The sequence below is a fragment of the Aedes albopictus genome, chromosome 1, assembly GCF_035046485.1.
Source record: "Aedes albopictus strain Foshan chromosome 1, AalbF5, whole genome shotgun sequence".
Classification (NCBI taxonomy): domain Eukaryota; kingdom Metazoa; phylum Arthropoda; class Insecta; order Diptera; family Culicidae; genus Aedes; species Aedes albopictus.
This window is the reverse complement of record NC_085136.1, coordinates 146156264-146177419: the sequence shown is the minus strand read 5'-3', so window position 1 is coordinate 146177419 and position 21156 is coordinate 146156264. Positions and strand designations below refer to the sequence as shown.

At 41.8% G+C, this 21156-nt stretch overlaps 1 protein-coding gene across 1 annotated transcript; it reads left to right on the top strand.

Moving 5' to 3' along the window:
• The first annotated feature begins 13549 nt into the window (after positions 1-13549).
• LOC134289606 (uncharacterized) lies at positions 13550-17738 on the top strand. Its single transcript, XM_062855710.1, has 4 exons — positions 13550-13603; positions 14612-15135; positions 15484-16407; positions 16511-17738. The coding sequence occupies exons 1-4, from the start codon at positions 13550-13552 to the stop codon at positions 17736-17738; spliced, it is 2730 nt and encodes a 909-aa protein (XP_062711694.1).
• Positions 17739-21156: the final 3418 nt, after the last annotated feature.

Below are 21156 nucleotides of genomic sequence, written 5' to 3'. Positions count from 1 at the left end.
CTTACAATACAGTACACAGCCAAATCATTGCGAACAAAAAATAACTATCGAACTGTCAAAACTAACCCTGGTCGGGAGTAGGGTTATTTTTAAACGGATGCAATATAACTATCGAAGTGTCAAATTTTAACTAAAAGTTAAACCACAGAGAACAGACATCCAAGCCTATAGAAATTTTTCTCGAATGCTGGGTAAGGATTCAATTTTTTTGCGTTGACAACACTAGCGTCACCTATGCGGCAAATTGCCACAGTCAGTGGTGAGTACGCATATCTAGATAAGTTTTATATTCACCACCGACAACAGCGTGGGAACTTTGCAACAGCAGCGCCACCACGAAGTTGCCACTTGTGTTGCCATTTCAAATGACCGTTAAATTCCTTACACAGCTTTGGAACTGGACTTGGATGTCTGTTCTCTGTGGTTAAACGAATAAGCGAAATGGTTCACACCCTCAGGAATCGAATAATATTTTGTTTTCCTATTCTGTATCAGCTAAAAGAGGGACAACTCATTGGTGTTTCTGCTTCCTGATATGGTCAGAACTGGTTTGCATTTACTTAGACATTGTTCGTACGTTACGTCCCTCTTCGATGGAGAGGAGGGCACCGACGAACCGACGTGACAGTGGCGATCCAAAACTGTCCCCCCTAATTTAACGGTCGACCAGCGAAGCGAGCGATCGCTTCTGTCAAATCAGCGCAGACGCGAACCTTCCTATATGAACATACGGGGGTTTGGTGTCGAGCTATCAAATCATCGCGAGCCGTTATAGAGGTGGCGATAGTGTTCGGCTATTTTTCATCATGGCGTCGTGGACAACAAATTTAAATTTATTTGTTCTAGCTGTCACGTCGGTTCGTCGGTGAGGAGGGTTCATCAAAGTGTGACGACTCATACAAATAAATCGAAGGTATCATACAAAAAGAACGAGTAAGGGGGAAGGGGCTGACTCCCGCCTGCTGATTGGCTGCGACGACTCTGGCGACGGTTTCATCCGCGACGGATTCAAATCGTCGCGTTCGATAAGGGGGGAAACCGTCAATATTTGACATGGAAAGAACTCAAGAAACAACATCAGCATTTTGAAAGCAACCAAATTATACTCTGAAATTTAACCGTTCGATATAAATGTTAGTAATAATGAGTTCATTAAACAGCGACATCAGAGAGGTGAACCAGCGTCTGGCTGAAAGCCTCCTTAATAAAGAAAAAAAAAAAACATCAGTTTGACACTAATGAAAATTCGATCGAGTCAAACAAGATGTTTGAGCATTGATTTCTTTTTGGACAAATATTTGACCCTGTGTACTAACAGCTTTACTCTCACCAAGGATAAGAATCGGCTTATTAAGCTGTTAGTACACAGGGTCAAATATTTGTCCGAAAAGAAGCCAATGTTTTATGAACAGCCCCTTATGGATAGAAACAAGAAGTCGTGTGTTTTGTTATTATTATTATTGACTTTTTATTATGGGGAAATTCAGCCCGAGGCTGGTCCATCCCCGTGTGTGTTTTGTGATTAGTAAGTTTGTGAACAGCGATTTTTATTGCCCATCTTTTCGCGTGTGATTAGATAGAGGAAAAGTAGTTACGTTCATAAGTTAATAACCAGATTGCAGTAAATTTATGAATTATCTTCAAACCCATTAGTCTGCACAGTGGAACTGGCCATTTTAATATTTGTATCACATTATAGCTGCATTTGTATCATGATACGCTGCAAATATTATTGCTGACAAGAAAATAACAGAAGAACTTCTGTTATTTCCAGATTTCCAGGATGCTCTTCAATACTGGCTGTACAAGCGCTAGAATAGAATAGAATAGAATAGAATAGCATAGAATAGCATAGAATAGCATAGAATAGCATAGAATAGCATAGAATAGCATAGAATAGCATAGAATAGCATAGAATAGCATAGAATAGCATAGAATAGCATAGAATAGCATAGAATAGCATAGAATAGCATAGAATAGCATAGAATAGCATAGAATAGCATAGAATAGCATAGAATAGCATAGAATAGCATAGAATAGCATAGAATAGCATAGAATAGCATAGAATAGCATAGAATAGCATAGAATAGCATAGAATAGCATAGAATAGCATAGAATAGCATAGAATAGCATAGAATAGCATAGAATAGCATAGAATAGCATACAATAGTGTTATGCTGCTGCGGAAGCAAATCGCTCGATGTAGTTACAACCCCTGTGTTGTTGATGAGTTAGTCGCTGATAGAATTGCACAGGGATACCTACAGCTCCGATGGCTTGCGTATGAAGATGCTACAGAAGGACCGTAACTTGGAAGCAATAATCGCAATGGGCACAAGTCTGGCAGAGTCCCTCCAACAATCAAGGAACTTTGGTAAACCGGCAAGAGCACGAGGTCAACAGCATTGTCAAGCCCGAACGGCGCATATTACAAGGCAATCAACGAAATGGCGTCAGGAACATCGCTTCTAATGTTCCTCAGTGATCGTCGAATGATCGGTTCATTTGTTATGGCTGTGGTCGTCGAGAACATACTCAAGAAAGTATTAAAGGCTCGGCAAAACAAACGAAATGCACAAGCTGTGGTAAAATGGGTCACTGGGCAAAAAGCTGCTACAGTTCCAGAGGAGGCACAAAGCGTCGGATGAATGACCCAAGAATCGAATGAGGTACACTGAGGAGTATGTTTTTATGCGACAGGGAAGAATGTGTTCAGCTATAGCTGAGGAGTAGAATAGAAATACCTATGACCATTGATGCTGGAGCTGACGCAAATATTGTCACAGAAGGCGTATGAAAAAAACCTGATGAATGCCGGTATCAATGTTTCGTTCTTGAGTACTGAGGTTGATCGATCGCTACTAGCGTATGCTTCAATGGATCCTATGAAGATCATTATGATGTTGAATGCGGAAATTAAAGCTGCTGAGAACAAAGCCACTACATTCCATGTGATGTGCAAAGTGGTCAACGTTGCCTTCTGGGGGATCATACAGCGAAGGATCTCAACGTATTGAAGCCTTCAATTTGAAGGTAGGCTTTGGTTTGGCTTCGATAGAAGCGAAGCAAACCAAACCGTTTCCGAAAATTCGAGATGTGGTGGTGGAAATTTCCATCCATCCAAAAGCCATACAGACGGCCCCCAAAAGCTTTGGAGGACAAAATCGAAGAGAAACTTCTCTCGTTGCTGGAGAGTCATCATCGAACCTGCCTCTGGACCATCGCCATGGGTATCTCCTGTGGTTCCAGTGGCAAAGGACTCTAGAGAAATATGACTATGTATTTATATGTAACGAGCGAATCAAGCGGTTCTGCGTGAGACGCACCCGCTGCCGCTAGTTGACCAAATTTTGGGTTCCGCTAACGCACCGTTAACGGTAAAGTTCTCGAAGATTGACATTAAAGACGCCTACCAACAACTGGAGATCTCGGAGCGTTCACGACCCGTAGCTACGTTTCTCACGAAGCATGGCCTGTTCATGTAGATGAATAACTTCAATAAACTTTTTTTTTTCATTATCTTTAAATTACAAACATGTATGATTTATTAACATTATGATTTATTTCAACATCGAGCAGTTGCGTGGCTCAAGATTACGCGCAGCAGCTAGCAGTGGCCCTTCCAACGGAAGAGCAGCTTGGCGCTGCTACACTTGAAGATGACACGTATGTGGCAACCCTAATCCCACCTAATGCATCTGACAGGAGCCAACATCTATCGTGTATCCACAATAGAATCCTTTGTGGATACACAAATGTTTACATACAAGATGTTGGATTCTTAAAACTGGCGGCCTCGCACCGTGGTAGGAGGGACATCCGATCCGCCATAAAGGGTGAGTCGTTAATTATTGTGCCACCCTACTTTCAACTAATTCGCAAATTGTCTACAGTTCACGAAATGAAACCAAATTATTACAGTAGTTTAGTATATAAATGTATTTCAACTTTTTGGTATCGGTTCAAATTTGATATTCGTTTTAGAAAAATTCACGACATTTTCGATTGACGCCCTCCATGTGGACATGTTCAGGTTTCACTTGAAACAAATAATCAAAGCTCTCTGGTTTGTTTATGCGCATCGTGCCTGGATTTCACCCAGCTCCAAGCGTATGTTTCACTGACAACCGTTCCTGAAACCATTCGATGAACATTAAGATGCTCCGATAATGTATAATGATTTATTGTTCCAAGGCGCGATACCATAATTTTAGGTTTTAGCATGTGATTGTACAACATCTTTTTGAGAACTGTTAACTAATTTTATTCTATATCGACCGGCATCTCACTAATAACTGCTCAATTACACATATGTAATCAATAGACTATAAGGAGAAACTGTGCAAAATTTCGTTGGTTTCGGTGAAGTAAGAAAAAAGTTACGTTAGTTTGAAAATGGCACAATAATTATCGACTCACCCTTTAGGTGGCTACAGCACTAGGCTTCGCGACTCCGAATCACAGAAACGGCTGGTACGACGGCGAATGTGAACAGTTGTAAAACGAGAAGGATGCAGCATGGGCGAGGATGTTGCAACACCGTACGAACGAGAGCGATTGAGGCACGTTAAAGACAGGCGCGGAACAGGCAGAACTCAGTCTTCTGGATGAAGAAGCGTCAGCAGGAAGAACGAGATAGTGAAGCGATGGAAGAGCTGTACCGCGCTGAGGACATACAAAAGTTCTACGAGAAGCTGAACCGCTCGTGCAGAGGCTTTGTGCCACAAGCCGACATGTGCCGAGGTAATCATGGGAATATTCTCACGAGCGAGCGTGAGGTGGCCGATAGGCGGCGGCAGCATTACGATGAACACCTCAATGGCGACGTTGCAAGCACCGAAGGTGGCAAAAGATCTACACGCGAAAAAATCCGTTCTGATAAACGTGAACAAACAAACGCAAATATGAGAACAAGCAAATATACACCGTGAACTGGAACTAGTTCCAGCTGTCAATATGGGCGTTCTAGAAACCGTGGCATCCTGCGTGGCGCAGGACGAAATATTTCCAGCCCCTAACCTCCAAAAGATTGAAGAGGAGATTAGCCGGTTGAAAACAACAAAGCCGCTGGACCTGATCAACTACCAAGCGAGTTACTTAAATACGGTGGAGAAGCACTGGTGCGAGCACTACACTGGGTCATTACCAAGATTTAGGAGGAGGAAGTATTACCAGAGGAGTGGATGGAAGGTATCGTGTGTCTCATCTACAAAATGTGCGACAAGTTGGATTGCGGGAACTACCGCACGATCACACTGCTGAGCACTTCCTACAAGACTCTCTCAAATTTTATATCGCCGTCTATCACCGATTGCAAAATCAGGCTCCGTGTGGCAATATCAGGCTCATGGATTAACGCGCTACAACGGACCAGATGATCGCCATCCGCCAGATGTTGCAGAAATGCCGCGAATACAACGTGAACACACATTACGTGCTCAACGATTTAAAATCGGCGTATGACACAATCGATCGAGATAAGCTAAATATTAGGCCTGTCCACCTTTTCAAAAATGTTCTCTGATTCTCAAGTCCACCCCCATATTTTGATTGGCATCCTAAAAGAAGTAACTGGTCAAAATTTCAGCCAAATCCATTAAAATTAGGAGGTACATCAAATCAATTTTGAGTTTTTCGACTATTTTTGAACTTCAAAAAACCATAACTACACTAAAACTTGTCAAAACCTAATTCTTTTGGCAGAAATTGAAAGCTATACTTGTTTGCTACAACTGACCAGTTACTTCTTTTAGGATGCCAATCAAAATATGGGGATGGACTTGAGAATCAGAGAACATTTTTGAAAAGGTGGACTAAATATACTAAGATCTAAGGCTATAACTAAGGTTAATACAGTATATATGTTCCTCAAATAGTTTTACAAGGACTTGCTACTTGCGTGTTATATGTTACATGAAATTTTTCGCAACTCGTATTAAAACGCATCAGTTGTTTAAAGCTCCAAAATGAAAAACTAGGAAATGAAACGAAACACCAAGCAAGCACACATGAATAGACTTGCCTCATATGGACTCGTCCTTCATTCGCGAACGGTGGCCGCCACACTTTGGAAAAACTGACGCACGATGATGAATTACAGGATAATACCCAACACGGCTGCAAAAATAAACCTAGCACAGTAATAAAAATTTACATATAAATTAAGCAATCATATTTGCCGAGCTGGAGCACAAAGCAGCTGCTGGGTTGATGTGGCGGTAGTCAACGCGGACGAATAAACGAACGAACTACGGTGTTTGGTTTAATACCTACCAACAACGCGCAACGTGGTTACAGGAATCAAGTCAACACGTTGTTGTCGGATTTTTCCAGCAGTCCATGTGTGGCTATGTGGAAAGAGTAATTTTCAATAGGTTGTACTTTATTTTTAGTTCAAATTGAGACAAAAGGGGTAGGATGAGCCGCGCGTGATAGTAAATGGATCAAAATTGATTGTGATGAAAATTAATGAGATTTCTCATCCGTTTGAATATACATCAATTTCGATTGAACCTTGGTTTTTTTGTAAAACGTCAGTGGTGATGCCACTCATTATTTGGAAGGTGAATTAAAAGGAGGGTAAGTTGCTTGAAAGTGTATTTACATGATTGAGCAGTGGTGTGTGCACAACTAGTAATTAATTTTAATAACTCGTATATCCAGCTTGCAAAGTTTAAAATAAATTCACTCCTCTCAAACATATGAATGATGTCGTAGATTCTATAGATTCGTAGATTCGTGGATCTTTAATAAAAGCAGTACCTAACCAATAACGAAATTCACTTTTTTTCATCATAAAACCAAGCTCATGTTTGCTGCCGATTCACCATTTTGTAGCCTCCTTGGAAAATAAACGATGAGATGGCTCCGTATAAATCCTTCCACCCAAAATAAATAGGTCATCATTTTTGTTATGATCTCTAACGAGCAAATAGTTTCTTAGCCTTCCCTTTAGAAACCTGCTCCAACAGCGCGCAAAGATATAAGGATTCGACTGTTATTAATTATAAAGCCAAAAAGTCATTTTGGCCGCAGCCAATTCATTCTGCCAGCGCAAGAATCAGTGTTGCGAAAGCCATTTCATCAGTGCCAAATATGCTGCAAATCGAGCCATTAATCACAGAAACCGAACAAACCACCGCCGCCGCCATCGACCGGATCTCGTCCTTGAGCAGAGGGGTTCGAATGTCAGAAAATTCTATCTAATGCTGGGAATAGATCATCCTGAAGGCCCACAAAGCCTATCCGTAAACATACAGTAACTCAGCAAGACCATGCTAGAGTGTTTGGGTTCGATTCACGAATTGCGGTTTAGGATCTTTTCGTATTCTTGACTTCCTAGTGCAAGGAGTATCTTTGTGATTGTCACAAGATACATGAATGTGAAAAAGTAAGTCAATGAAGAAAGTTCTTAGTAAATAGCTGGAGAAGCGCACATAGAACACTGTGCTGAGATTCTGAGAATAGCTGAGAAACCAGCTCTGTCAAAGTGGGGGCGTTACACCAGAAAACAGACGAAGAAGCATCCTTACCTTACCTTACCTACCTTGTTGGCTACAAAGTAACTTTACTCCAATGCCGAGCGTATAGTAGAGCACCATCTTCGTCGGTCTTGGGCGATGTTCCTCCAGTTTCCCCGAACGTGTAGGGATCGTAGATCTTCTTCAACCGCGTGCAACCAGCGAGTTCGCGGCCGCCCACGAAGTCGCCTACCTCTACCGGGTTCTCTGCTGAATATTGTTTTCGCTATTCTTTCTTCCGACATTCGCACTACGTGTCCAGCCCACTGAAGTCTGCCGTATTTTATACGTTTCACAATATTCGCATCTTCGTACACTTGGTACAACTCGTGATTCATGCATCCTTAGATACTTGAATTGCACACAAAATCAGCAGAAGAAAATTATAATGACTTCCTTGCACTGCATGGGAGCAAGAATGCTTCCGGGTGATGGCGATATTGAGAATAGCGAATCCTATTTATGCTGAATGATGGTGAAAATATTGTGATTTATGAACTTTTTATTCAATTTATACACAGCAAATAATTTTCTAATATCCAGGCGCGTAATTTCTGGCGATGTATCCATTTTTGAACGTAATTTCATTTGGTTACATCGTTTTCCAACATTTATCACACTCACTATGTACACCCTGGTTGGCACCGGAAAGTGTCAACAAACCCATTCCAGCAGATACCTAGAAGCAGTATCATAATTATCATCCACTTTCTAACTCGGTGAAATTGTCGAGAGGTAAGGGATACGCCTCACAATCAGCGGATCAGTGTACGAATCCATGCCAATATTTTTCTTATATATGATCTTTCCGTCACTCCGGTTCTAGCGATTGCTAGACCTACTTTCAAGCTGGGCGGCTATTTTGCAGCGTGGAAAGGGTGTAATTTGTACATCACTTTTACCACGCGACTGATGTGCAGCGAAAATGATGTGATATCACAAGAATTTTTTTGCTGTGTACTGGTTTGAATAAAGAAACCGGTAAAGGATAAACAAAAACTACTAAAGAACTTCATTTCCCTAGATTGTTTTTTCAACCTCACACTATAATATTTATTTTATACACTCAAACCTCCATTTAAGTTGAATCTGTGAACTCCATTAAATTTCCTCCATTTAAGTAACGTAACGTAAATCATTAAGCCGTAAAGGTCCTTAGGCCGAAAAGGTATTTCGGCCTTACAGGTGTTAAGGCCAAAAACGTCTTTAGGCCAAAAATGTCTTTCGGCTGAAACGGTATTTAGGCCAAAGAAACCACGTGGTCGTTTTTCAGGATGTTCAAACCAATCCGCCCCCCCCCCCTTTCGTCCCAATGACCAACTAAACTGAATCACCTTTAATGAAGTATTTTAATGGGAGTTTACATATTATGTTGCCAAATGGAAGTTGAAGTTGCTACAGGTTCGATTATGAGATTTGAGTTCTTGGGATATTTAACATTCCTGAACCATCCAAGTCTACATTTACGTTTGTTGTTTTCAAATAACATTCAACATGAGATATGATTCCCTTATTAACCCCGAAGGTCATCAGAGACATCTTTAGAACATGTGTTGCCCTTGTACTACTGTTGCACGAATCCATCCTCACAAAATATGATTACTCGAAATAATCACCACAGATGATTTTCAATTGTTTTTATCGCTCTTGAAAATCTGTGAAATGTTTGTTTTGTCAACGTACTGCATACAATTTTGACGATCTCCTTGAAGTCATGTTGTTAAAAACCGGCAATCTGTCAGCACTGCAGAGAGAAGTGTGAATTCCGGACGGTCCCCTTGTCAGTCATCGCAAAAACTATTGAAGCGACGGACAATAGATGACAAAAGCAAACGAACGCCACGATCGATCACATGTGTCGCCTGTTCGCCGAGTGATGGTGCGTGTTTGAGGTAATTGTGCTAAAACCGTATATATTTTCATGTGCCTCTGCGTTCCTTCGAGCTGATAATACGGGTGAATTGTGCCGATACCCACGAAGTACGATCCGTACGGAAAGCCAACTTACTAGCGATCGTAGATGCCGGGCATTGATCAGCAGAACCGGTGTTTTATTAACCTAGCGACCTCTATGCTTTTCCCAAGAGTCGCTCGAGGAACCAAAAGCCATCGTACAGCTACAGTGATTGCCGAAAAAGTTGAATTGAGTATACAGACAGGTCAAATTGCGTGTTTTGGATTTACGCCTAGACTTTTGAGTAGAACCCGTTGTACCTAAGCCTAAATTGAATTACCCTATGTTAAAACTTACTTACCTAATTGGAGAGACGAACCAGCCAAGGGCTGAAAGTCTCTTTAATAAAGACAAATCAATCAATCAACTTACCTAATTGAAATCCTAGTTAAAATGTTCCTTATAACGATCATGCTAAAATTTGTCTTAAATAAACTAAAATATATACATGCATTTGTTAGGTGAGCGATTCCAAGCAACAGCATCAAAATTTAGGACTTTTTTTAATTCATGATTTTCTATTGAGCTGAAACTTTGCACAGTTTTTCTGTTCCATCTAAATCACCATTTTTCGATATCATATCTTCATGTTGAGTCACGACTAACTTTTCAAAAGGGTGTATATGAAAATGGTTGAAAAATATTCAAAAAGCTGCACAGCAAAAACGGTTCGTTCGATTGTTATGATTTTTTCAGCAAAGTTAGATAACTAAATGGTGATTACTAAAAAAATATACACTGTAAAAAAAAATATTTTTTTTGCATTAAAAAATATAATTTTTGTCACAAAAACTTAAATATCTCAAAACCCTATCTTTTTACCAACGTCATTTTTTTAGGGAAAATGGTCCGTTATATTAGCTATCTACCATAAAAATTTGGTGATGGTAAACTAATAAACAAAAAAGTTATGACATTTCAAACATTTCACAATTTTTTACATTTAGTAGAAAAAAATTTTTTTACCGTGTAAATTATTTCGAGAATCACAGTTTGGTGCTGTTTTTTTTTTGTTAAGGGTCTTGCGGGAGTTAAACAAGTTGTTTTTACGATATTCAATATTTGTGTATTCATTTGTATTATGTATATTATATGTATAAATATTATATGTATTTATATTATATGTATATACATGTAATATATATACATATAATATATATACATATAATATTTATACATATAAATGAATTCTCAAATTACACAACAATAATCATAGATTTGACACAATAGGGGTAAGAGAGGGCTAAGAGTTTTGGGTTTGGATTTTATTATGGGTTATGAGATCATGAAAACAGTTTTACTTATTTTTTATTTGATTTTATTTATTTTTTTACAATATCGAACACTTTGGCATTATTGTCAGAACAGTTTGAGTATAGTTTTGCTTTAATTTTATTTTCTGACAATGGAATGAAACAATGGAATTTTTGGGTTCCTTGGATCGTTTTCGCGTTATTATATTGCTCGCTGAGCTCTGAAGCCTTTATTTCGTACTCTTCCGTAGTAGTAAAACAAAATGATAATTTGATTAAATCTTCTTCTTTCCTACGATTCGCCCATTCAAAAAGTTCTTTCGCAGTTTTAATTGGATGCTCACGTTCTTTGGCTAAACTTGCTCTTGTGGCCATGCGCTTTATTGTTCCTCCAATAGCATCACAAGGACCTTTGCCATGTGACGTAGCAAAAAAATGCCATTCTGCATCAATTCCGTACATTGATTTAAATTGACATAGGCTCGAAAAATTCTTACGGTTTTTGTACTGCGACGCTGCTCCATCAGACATAAAATATATCTTTTTGACTTCTTTATGTTTATCAACGCGTAAAAAGTTAATCATTTTGGCAATGAACAAGTTTACGGATATTGAATCGTGCCTTAAATCTTCGGAAATTACAATGAAACTAAAGTGTTCAATTTGCGAACTTCCATTAAAATAAATAACGAATGGATGAATTGTAGCTTGTTGCACGTTCCAGTGATGGGACTGAACTTCATCTTGCAATACAAAACTGTAATTTTCAGAAAAATCACAAATGACTAAAAATTCACCATTTTGTAACGTATTTTTCGTATTTTTTAAAAAGCTGGATTGCTCTGTTTTAATGAAATCGTGAGGGATTAAACTTTCTAATTTCAAGCAAAAATATGACACAAACTCATCTACAGGTTTTACAATTGTTTCTAGGTCACACCTATCCGTGGTTACCCATTGCTCAAATAATAACTGATCAATAGTCGAGTCAAGTACAAGACACTGAAGACGACCTTACAGTTGAGGTCGAAATACGTATCTGTCAAAGGATGCAAATTCTTAGTGGAATTCAAAGGAACCGTACTTAACCCGATTTTCTTTTATTTACAGATATTCCCCTAACAAGCCCAGGTTAATCATCATATTTTTCTTCAAACTCACCAAATAAAGTATTTTCCAATAATGAAGAATCTGGACAATCCGAACAAGATCGTAGATAGCAATTTGATGTTGTATTTTCACACAAAAGACTACCAGTTAACATTTTAATATCCTTTGTTAAATTTATTCTTTTCAAACTATGTAAAATAAGGTTAATATTCTCATGGGTTGTGCACACACAAACATTATGTGTTCCTCTCTGCACTTGGAACTTCTAGTAATTCCTCAGTTGTTGTCGTTTTCGAACTTCCTGCGCCCTGCTCTTCCGATGATATACAGATTGCTCGTTTGTCAACGTTTAGACGGCAGGACGTGCAAATGCGTAAATTTGTATTCAATGTGGACATTGGAGCATAACCTGTCGCTTTCAGTTTATCTATGGTGCTTTCGGTGAGATTTCGTAACTCTTTTGAGCACTTTTTTTCTGCAAACGGCCTACAACAGTTGAGAAAGCGACTACTCATGTTGTTCGTTAGATTTTAATAAACAAAATCACTTTCAAGTTTTTACTGACTAGTTTGGTGTCGTTTACTTGACTGAAGAAAACTTTTACTTTACAATCCTTAATAACCATAGCGGTAGTAATTTTTTGCTTTTTCGTGAGCATTGTCATGGTACCTATCATGCATTTGTTGTTGTTGAAGTTACTCGCTTCCTCCCGATATTTATGATTCTATTCTCTGATAGGTAAATTTTTGCAGGTAAACTAGACGTCTAGAGCATTGTCGTGGTATGCACCTATTATGTATTTGTTGGTGTTGCAGTTACTCGCTTTCTCTCCATCATAAAATCTATTATCTAAGAGGTAAGTTTTTTGCAGGTAAACTAGACGCATTCGTCTATATAAAACTTTTGTTTTGCAGCTTTTATCTTAAAAATAATATTACTTATGTTTCTTATTATCAACAGGTTTTAACCCTATTAACAGAATTTTTCGCCAGTCACGTACAATAAAAATAATGACACTATCAATACTTTTGATCACTACACTGGATCGCGTCTAAGTTTCTAATAGATGCTATAATTGTTTATGAATAATTAAATAAAAATATCATGAAAATAACTTGTTTAATTCATGCGGTAGCCTTAACAATAAAATCAGCATCATAATGCGATTCTCTGAATAATGTACACGGTAAAAAAAAACATATTTTTTTTACTAAATGTAAAAATTGTGAAATGTTTGAAATATCATAACTTTTTTGTTTATTAGTTTACCATCACCAAATTTTTATGGTAGATAGCTAATATAATGGACCGTTTTCCCTGAAAAAATCACGTTGGTAAAAAGATAGGGTTTTGAGATATTTGAGTTTGTGTGACAAAAATGATATTTTTTTAATGCAAAAAAAAAATTTTTTTTTACAGTGTATATTTTCTTAGCAATCCCCATTAAGTTATCTAACTTTGCTGAAAAAATCATAACAATCGAACGAACCGTTTTTGCTGTGCAGCTTTTTGAATATTTTTCAACCATTTTCACATACACCCTTTTGAAAAGTTAGACGTGACTCTATATGAAGATTTGATATCGAAAAATGACGTTTTAGATGAAATTGAAAAACTGTGCAAAGTTTCAGATATTTTTGAAATGGTCGCTCAGGATCGACTTGCGTGCCTCCGTGGAATCCCTCAGGTGTAACGAACATTCGCCAGCTCGAATGAAAATAGTTGAGGGTCGAGGTTTCGACAAATTTGGCAGTAGAACACTGAATGTAAGTGCACAAATATTATTGTATTCCAACCTAAATTTATAAAACCTCTAATAAATTACTGCTTTAAGCTGCTTCTGTATGAACTACTAAACAGAAGTGTCCACACCTGCCCCGAAACCATCCGGATTCTCAACAAACTTAAAGATTCATTTGTGAATCTGTTGCTGCGCAGCAGCCAAGTAAAGCAGTTGGAAGTGCTGCGAAGTAAGCAGCAGGATGAATTCCGTTCGCACTTGCGAGAAATGCCAAATCAGTGGCACGGTGGAACAGATGGTCGGTTGTGACATGTGCGACTCTGGCTCCACATGAAATGTGCTGATGTCACGACCGATGACGCAGATCCCGACAAAAGCTGGCGCTGCGAACGGTGCCTACTAGTATGGGACACGCTTGTATGGAAAAAATAAATCCTCGCTCCAGTCGACTTTTAAGATCCCATTTAGGTCCCATATAAACTGTACAAAATTTCAGCGCAATCGGTGAAACTATAATTTAGCGCAAGCGGTTCAAAGTTTACATAGGATTTACTATGGGAAAAGTTACACTTTCAAACAAAAAATCCCAGAGGTCGCCTCTTGTCTCCTTAATTCAAATCGATCAACGCTTCTTGTAGATAAATCATTTATGAAACTTTCATTCGAAGACCGCAGCAGCAGTGCTGCTGATAAAACAAAACAAAAAGCCGTTCGTTGGATCACTAATCGGTAATAAATCAATAACTTCTTTCACAAGCATCCAATTGTTTTGCGGTTTTTGAAGGAAAGTTTCATAAATGATTTCTCTACAAGAAGCGTTGATCGATTTGAATTAACGAGACAAGGGGCGACCTCTGGGAATTTTTATCTGAAAGTGTAACTTTTCCCATAGTAAATCCTATGAAAACTATGAACCGCTTGCACTAAATTATAGTTTCACCGATTGCGCTGAAATTTTGCACAGTTCATATGAGACCTAAATGGAATCGAAAAAGTCAACTGGAGCAAGAATTTGATGTTTGTCCCATACTAGTGCCTACATGATGAGGCGACGGAACGGACCAGCAAACGTAGCCGGAAGACCGGCAGGACGACAAGCAGCATCTTGGCACAACGGACAGAGTTGGCCCTGCAACTACTTGAGGAGGAAAAGGCGCTGATCAAGAGGAATCGTGAACGAGAGGACGAGTTCCTCAAAAAGGAAGCGGAAAAGCAGAGGAAGAGAGGGGAGGAAGATGCCAAGCTGCTGAAGCAGAAACATGACCTGTTGAAGTCGTTGGAGGACGGAAATGGGAGTATCAGAAGCGGAATCAGCAGCAATGCAAGTCGAAGGCGTGTACAGGAATGGCTCGGAGCTAATAGTGGCGGATTGGTACCGGTCACTGGCCAGCAACAGAAGTCTAGACCTACAGCCCAACTATCCGCTATTCCATCAGAGACGTCAGCACTTCCCATGATGCCACTGCTGAAGTCTGGTGCCGACGTACTTCCCAACCAAGATGCGGAGGGGAGTACCATCGTTCCCAAAATCAACGTCAACACCGCAAAAAACATTAAGTACACCTTCAATTTTCTCTAACACACCAGCCTAGGGTATAACTTTTTTCACAGCCGTCGGAACTCTTTGCGGTCTTCGACAAAGCTGTTTGGCATATAGTCACCTACAATAATACCAAAGGGTTTGATTATTGAACGCTTACAGCGCCACCTAGCGGCAAAATTCGAAAACTTAAAATTTCTGCATACATTTGGCCAAGTTTTCCCATACAAACTTCAACCGTTTTGATCGCCCCCTTAGGCTCAACCGATTTTGCTCAAATTTTGAACGTAGCTTTTGGGAGTTCAAAACAACTGATTCAGGAGGTAAGACTTGGCATTTTTCGAACTTTTTGTTTTTCATTTAAGTGTGGGCCACCCTAATATGCATGTTGCAGATCTGGTGGAGCACTTGCGCAATCCAATGTTGGTGCAAGAGCTGGTCGAGAGGCTGCCACCACAAATGCGAATGCAGTGGTCTTGGTACAAACGCTCGTTTCCAGACGTCAACCTGGCGACGTTCGGTGATTTCATGACGGAGTTAGTGAAGACAGCGACAGATGTTACGATGCCCAGAGATGTTTCAATGCAGCAGGGCAAGTCTGTCAAAACAGGACGAGAGAAGCAGAATCTATACGTCTACACGAAGGCTGATAACGGCCAATTAGCAGCAACGATGACGAAAGAACCGGAGATTGTAAAGAGGTCGTGCGCTTACTGTTCGGACGACGGTCACGAAGTAGCACGATGCCCTCAGTTCAAGGCATTAGATCTGGATGGGAGGTGGAAGGCGATACGAGCAAAGGGGCTTTGCCGAATATGTTTGATTCCGCATCGCAGGTGGCCGTGCCGTTCGAGCAAGGAGTGTGGAGTAGATGGTTGCCGTTTTCGTCACAATGCTTTGCTACATTCACGGGCAGTGACGGAGTCAGCCGCTGCTCATCCAAAGCCCAGCGAAAACGTCACGCGACAGAATCATCATTCTGCGACGAAAATTTCACTGTTTCGCTATCTACCAGTAACGCTTGAAGCGAACGGAAGAAAGGTCGAAACTTTCGCATTTCTTGACGATGGAAGTGAGTCTACGTTGATGGAGGCCGGACTAGCACAAGAGTTGGACATCGTCGGCCCCGAAGAATCTCTCTGGCTTTCCTGGACCGGGAACATATCTCGGGAAGAGAAGGGTTCACAACGAATCTCAGTTGCTATCTCGGGAACTGGACTCAACAGTCAATACCAGCTGAGCAACGTACGTACGGTGCAGAAGTTGAAACTACAAGGTCAATCGTTCCAGTATACCGAGCTTCAAACGATCTATCCACATCTAAGAGGACTACCGCTACATAGTTACTCAGAGGCAGTACCAAGAATCATAATCGGTACCGAACACGCACAGATGCTCACTACCTCTAAAGGTGCGAGAAGGCAGAGCCAACGAACCAGTTGCGGCGAAGACGCGGCTTGGCAGGTGCGTGTACGGGAAACAGGTCGACGGTAACAATGCTGTAACGCGGCTACATGTGCATTCAGAGGAACACCGGAACCGTAAGCTGCATGAGCTGATGAAGCAGTACTTCAGCATCGAGGAGGCGGCGGTAGCTACTCCGTTAGAGTCGGAAGAAGATAAACGGGCTCGCACAATTCTGGAGAGAACAACAAGAAGAGTCGACGGTTGCTTCGAAACTGGGCTCCTGTGGAAGTATGACCGACCGTCGTTCCCAAACAACTATCCACTTGCGGTGCGCAGGATGCAGTCATTAGAGAAGCGACTGGCCAAAGAACCAGGCCTCAAAGAACGTGTGAATGATCAGATAGCAGTGTACGAGTCAAAAGGATACGCCCACCGACTAACACAGGAGGAAGTTGAGACAACAAACCCGGATCGTGTGTGGTACCTGCCGCTCGGCATCGTGAGGAACCCGAAGAAGCCACAGAAAATCCGCCTGATTTGGGACGCTGCAGCTCGAGTCCACGGCGTTTCGTTCAATGACATGCTCATCAAAGGACCAGACATGCTGACGTCACTGTTCACGGTTCTGCTACGGTTCCGTCAGCGATCAGTTGCCGTGTGTGGGGACATACGAGAGATGTTCCACCAAGTTCGGATCATCCCACAAGACAAGCAGTCGCAGCGGTTCCTCTATCGTGATCATCCAGATCAGCCCCCTCAGGTCTTCGTCATGGACGTGGCAACGTTCGGTGCGACGTGTTCGCCGAGCTCCGCACAGTTCGTCAAGAACACTAACGCCCAGAGCTTCGCATCGCAATTCCCAAGAGCCGCAGAGGCGATCGTAAATGCCCATTACGTCGATGACTACCTTGACAGTGTAGATACGATCGACGAAGCGGTCAAATTGGTGAAAGATATAAAGTTCGTTCACGCTCAAGGTGGTTTCGACATCCGGAACTTCTTGTCCAATTCGGCAGAAGTATTACAACGTCTGGGCGAGACCGAGAACGTGAAGGAGAAATCAATGATTCTGGATAAATTTCCGGATATGGAGCGTGTTCTGGGGATGGTATGGAAACCAACGGTTGACGTGTTCACCTTTGATACCACTCTGAAAGATGATCTCACGACGCTACTGGTAGCAGGAGACACGCCCACAAAACGACAGGTGTAGAGGCTCGTTATGTCGCTGTTTGACCCTTACGGGTTTATCGCCCACTACATCATTCACGGCAAGATTCTTATGCAGCACATTTGGAGATCTGGCACAGACTGGGATGCAAAGATTGTGGATGAACTACACGATCTGTGGAACGACTGGACACGTCTTCTGAAGCAATTGGGTAAAAGCTGTTTCTTCGGTACGGCAAATAGTAAGCTGCACAGCGGGATACAACTTCATGTGTTCGTCGATGCGAGTGAACTAGCGTATGCTTGCTGGAAGTGCGATGCGTGTTAGTTGCAGCGAAGACAAAGGTAGCTGAACAACATCTGCAATGCTTTGGATCTGCCCATAGATAAGCGGTTCGTTTGGACAGATTCCAGAACATCTCTTTCGTGGGTTCGCTCAGATAGTCGGCGCTATCATTCTTACATAGGTTATCGTGTCGGCGAGATTCTGAATTCTTCTACCGTCGATGAGTGGCACTACGTTCCATCGAAACAGAACGTGGCCGACGACGCCACAAAGTGGGGAGTTGGACCTAGCTTCAGTGCTAGTAGTCGCTGGTACACGGGTCCGCATTATCTCCTCTTGCCGGAGAACGAATGACCAGAGCAGCCGGTGAACCAATAGACGACCGATGAGCTTCGTACCAGATTCCAGCATCATCGAGTAATGCCGCAACCTTTGATCAACGTGAGCAGATTCTCGAATTCGGCGTATTTGCTACGTGCAGTGAAGTTGTTCAGAAAACGAGGCCAATCGGGACCACTGACCAGCGAGGAGTTGCTGCAGGCTGAGAACTTGTTATGGAGACAGGTGCAGTATGAAACGTTCCCCGACGAGTATTGTGTGCTGGAGTTAAACAAGGCCAACCCTGCGAAGGAGCAGAAGCGAATCGAGAAGAGCAGTCAATCGTACGAACAGTCGCCGTTTATGGATGATGCGGGCGTAATAAGGATGAATAGCAGGATTGGTGCTGCTCCCACCGTACCCTTTGGAGTGAAATATCCAATCATCCTACCGAAGGATCACAGTCTGACAGCCCTTCTGGTCGACAGTTACCACAGACGATTCAAACATCAGAACCGTGAAACGGTGTTCAACGAGATACGTCAGCAGTTTCGAATCCCGAAGTTGCGGCCTCTGATACAACGTGTCGCCCGGAGTTGCCAGAGTTGCAGGCATCGGAAGTCAACACCACAACCACCGATAATGGCACCATTTCCGAAAATTCGGTTGACACCCCACATCCGGGCATTCAGCCATACCGGAGTCGACTACTTCGGCTCAATCCTTGTGAAACAGGGTCGTAGTTTGGTGAAACGCTGGGTGGCACTTTTCACGTGCCTTACTACACGAGCGGTGCACATGGAGATAGTGCACAGCCTTTCAACACAATCTTGTGAAATGGCAATCCGCCGATTCGTTGCGTGCAGAGGATTCCCGTCGGACCTTTATTCAGACAACGGAGCCTGTTTTCGAGGAGCTAGCAACCTATTGACGGAGCAGATGGAAGCCATCCACTAACACTGCGCTGTGACCTTCACCAATGCCAGAACCAGCTGGCACTTCAATCCCCCATCTGCACCTCACACGGGGGGCTGCTGGGAACGGATGGTGCGTTCTGTGAAGGCAGCCATGGGAGCCATCTCAGAACACCCTCGTCATCCAAGCGACGAGGTTCTGGAGACTGTATTGTTGGAAGCCGAAGCGATCGTGAACTCACGGCTGCTGACCTTTGTACCACTCGACAACGAAGACCAAGATGCATTAACCCCGAACCATTTTCTACTGTACGGTGTGGTGCAACCGCGGACTTCATTAGAGGCCAACGGCGCTACGCTACGGGACAGCTGGAAGCTTGCCCAGTATCTAGCAGACTTGTTTTGGAAACGCTGGGTCCGTGAGTATTTACCGACGCTGACTAGAAGGACTAAGTGGTTCGAGCCTGCGAAGCCTATGGAGCCCGGAGATTTAGTCGTTATCATCGAAGAAAACAAGCGGAATGGGTGGCTGTGAGGACGTGTCGTCGAGGTCATCCGAGGCAAGGATGGTCAAGCTCGAAGCGCAGTGAAACGCACCGCTGATGGGATTTTGAAACAATCAATGGTGAAGCTGGCGTTGCTGGAAGTTCGCGATGTTCAGGAACAAGGACCTCCGGAACTACACGGGAGGGGAATATTGAAAACCGGCAATCTGTCAGCACTGCAGAGAGAAGTGTGAATTCCGGACGGTCCCCTTGAAGCGACGGACAATAGATGACAATAGCAAACGAACGCCACGATCGATCACATGTGTCGCCTGTTCGCCGAGTGATGGTGCGTGTTTGAGGTAATTGTGCGAAAACCGTATATATTTTCATGTGCCTCTGCGTTCCTTCGAGCTGATAATACGGGTGAATTGTTCCGATACCCACGAAGTACGATCCGTACGGTAAGCCAACTTACTAGTGATCGTAGATGCCGGGCATTGATCAGCAGAACCGGTGTTTTATTGACCTAGCGACCTCTATGCTTTTCCCAGGAGTCGCTCGAGAAACCAAAAGCCATCGTACAGCTACAGTGATTGCCGAAATAATTGAATTGAGTATACAGACAGGTCAAATTGCGTGTTTTGGATTTACGCCTAGACTTGTGAGTAGAACCCGTTGTACCTAAGCCTAAATTGAATTACCCTATATTGCCATCGGATTATGCAAGCGTCGAGACGATGATGCTGCTCCTGCTGCCGTTTTAGTGACGCTGACTGGGCTGACTACTATTTCAACTTTTATTTGGAAAAAGGAAATCTCCCAGAATTCAATACTTATATGAATTAGGCATAATCATAAATTGTGCTTTCGGAAAATTAAGATATGAAATTGTGTTCTGATGTGGCTGCAGTATGACGAAAGCATGACCACCGACGACGGCGACGCCGCGGAATACAAACAAACACTCTACGGTTAATCCAATCAAAGTATGAAATTCTGTAAGATTATTGAGTCTTTTACGCTCCTAAAAAGTTTTGTTTTGTACATAGTTCGTGAATCTATCTTTTCTTAGTTTATCATGAGAAATTTTGGTAATTATTATGAAATAAACAGCATTATCGAATGTTTGAAAAATTTGTTCATTCCAGCACACCTATGGGTGGCATTATTTAAGAGTGTTTGAAATATTTCGGCCAAAAATCAACAGATGGCGCTAGTTTTAAACGGTTTTTATTTTAAAATTTTGGACGAGAATTTCATGAACATTTGCATTAGCTGGTATGTCGGTTCGTCGGTGATACAACTATCAGTTTTGCAGCCTTCCAGAAAAAAAAAACAAAACCGTGTTACGTGGTGCAGAAGGTGCTACATGAACAATAAATGTGTGAATTTTCAAACAAAGTGAAAATTTGTAAGAATGTAAGATCTTTCTGTAAGTAACTTATTGCTATTGAA

What these genes read in the sequence shown, in the direction of transcription:
- LOC134289606 (XM_062855710.1), top strand. Translation starts at nt 13,550, where the DNA reads ATGAAAATAGTTGAGGGTCGAGGTTTCGACAAATTTGGCAGTAGAACA. An exon ending in TTGGCAGTAGAACACTGAAT is followed by an intron (nt 13,604 to 14,611) that starts GTAAGTGCACAA and finishes GTCCCATACTAG; the next exon opens with TGCCTACATGATGAGGCGAC. An exon ending in CTACAAGGTCAATCGTTCCA is followed by an intron (nt 16,408 to 16,510) that starts GTATACCGAGCT and finishes GAACACGCACAG; the next exon opens with ATGCTCACTACCTCTAAAGG.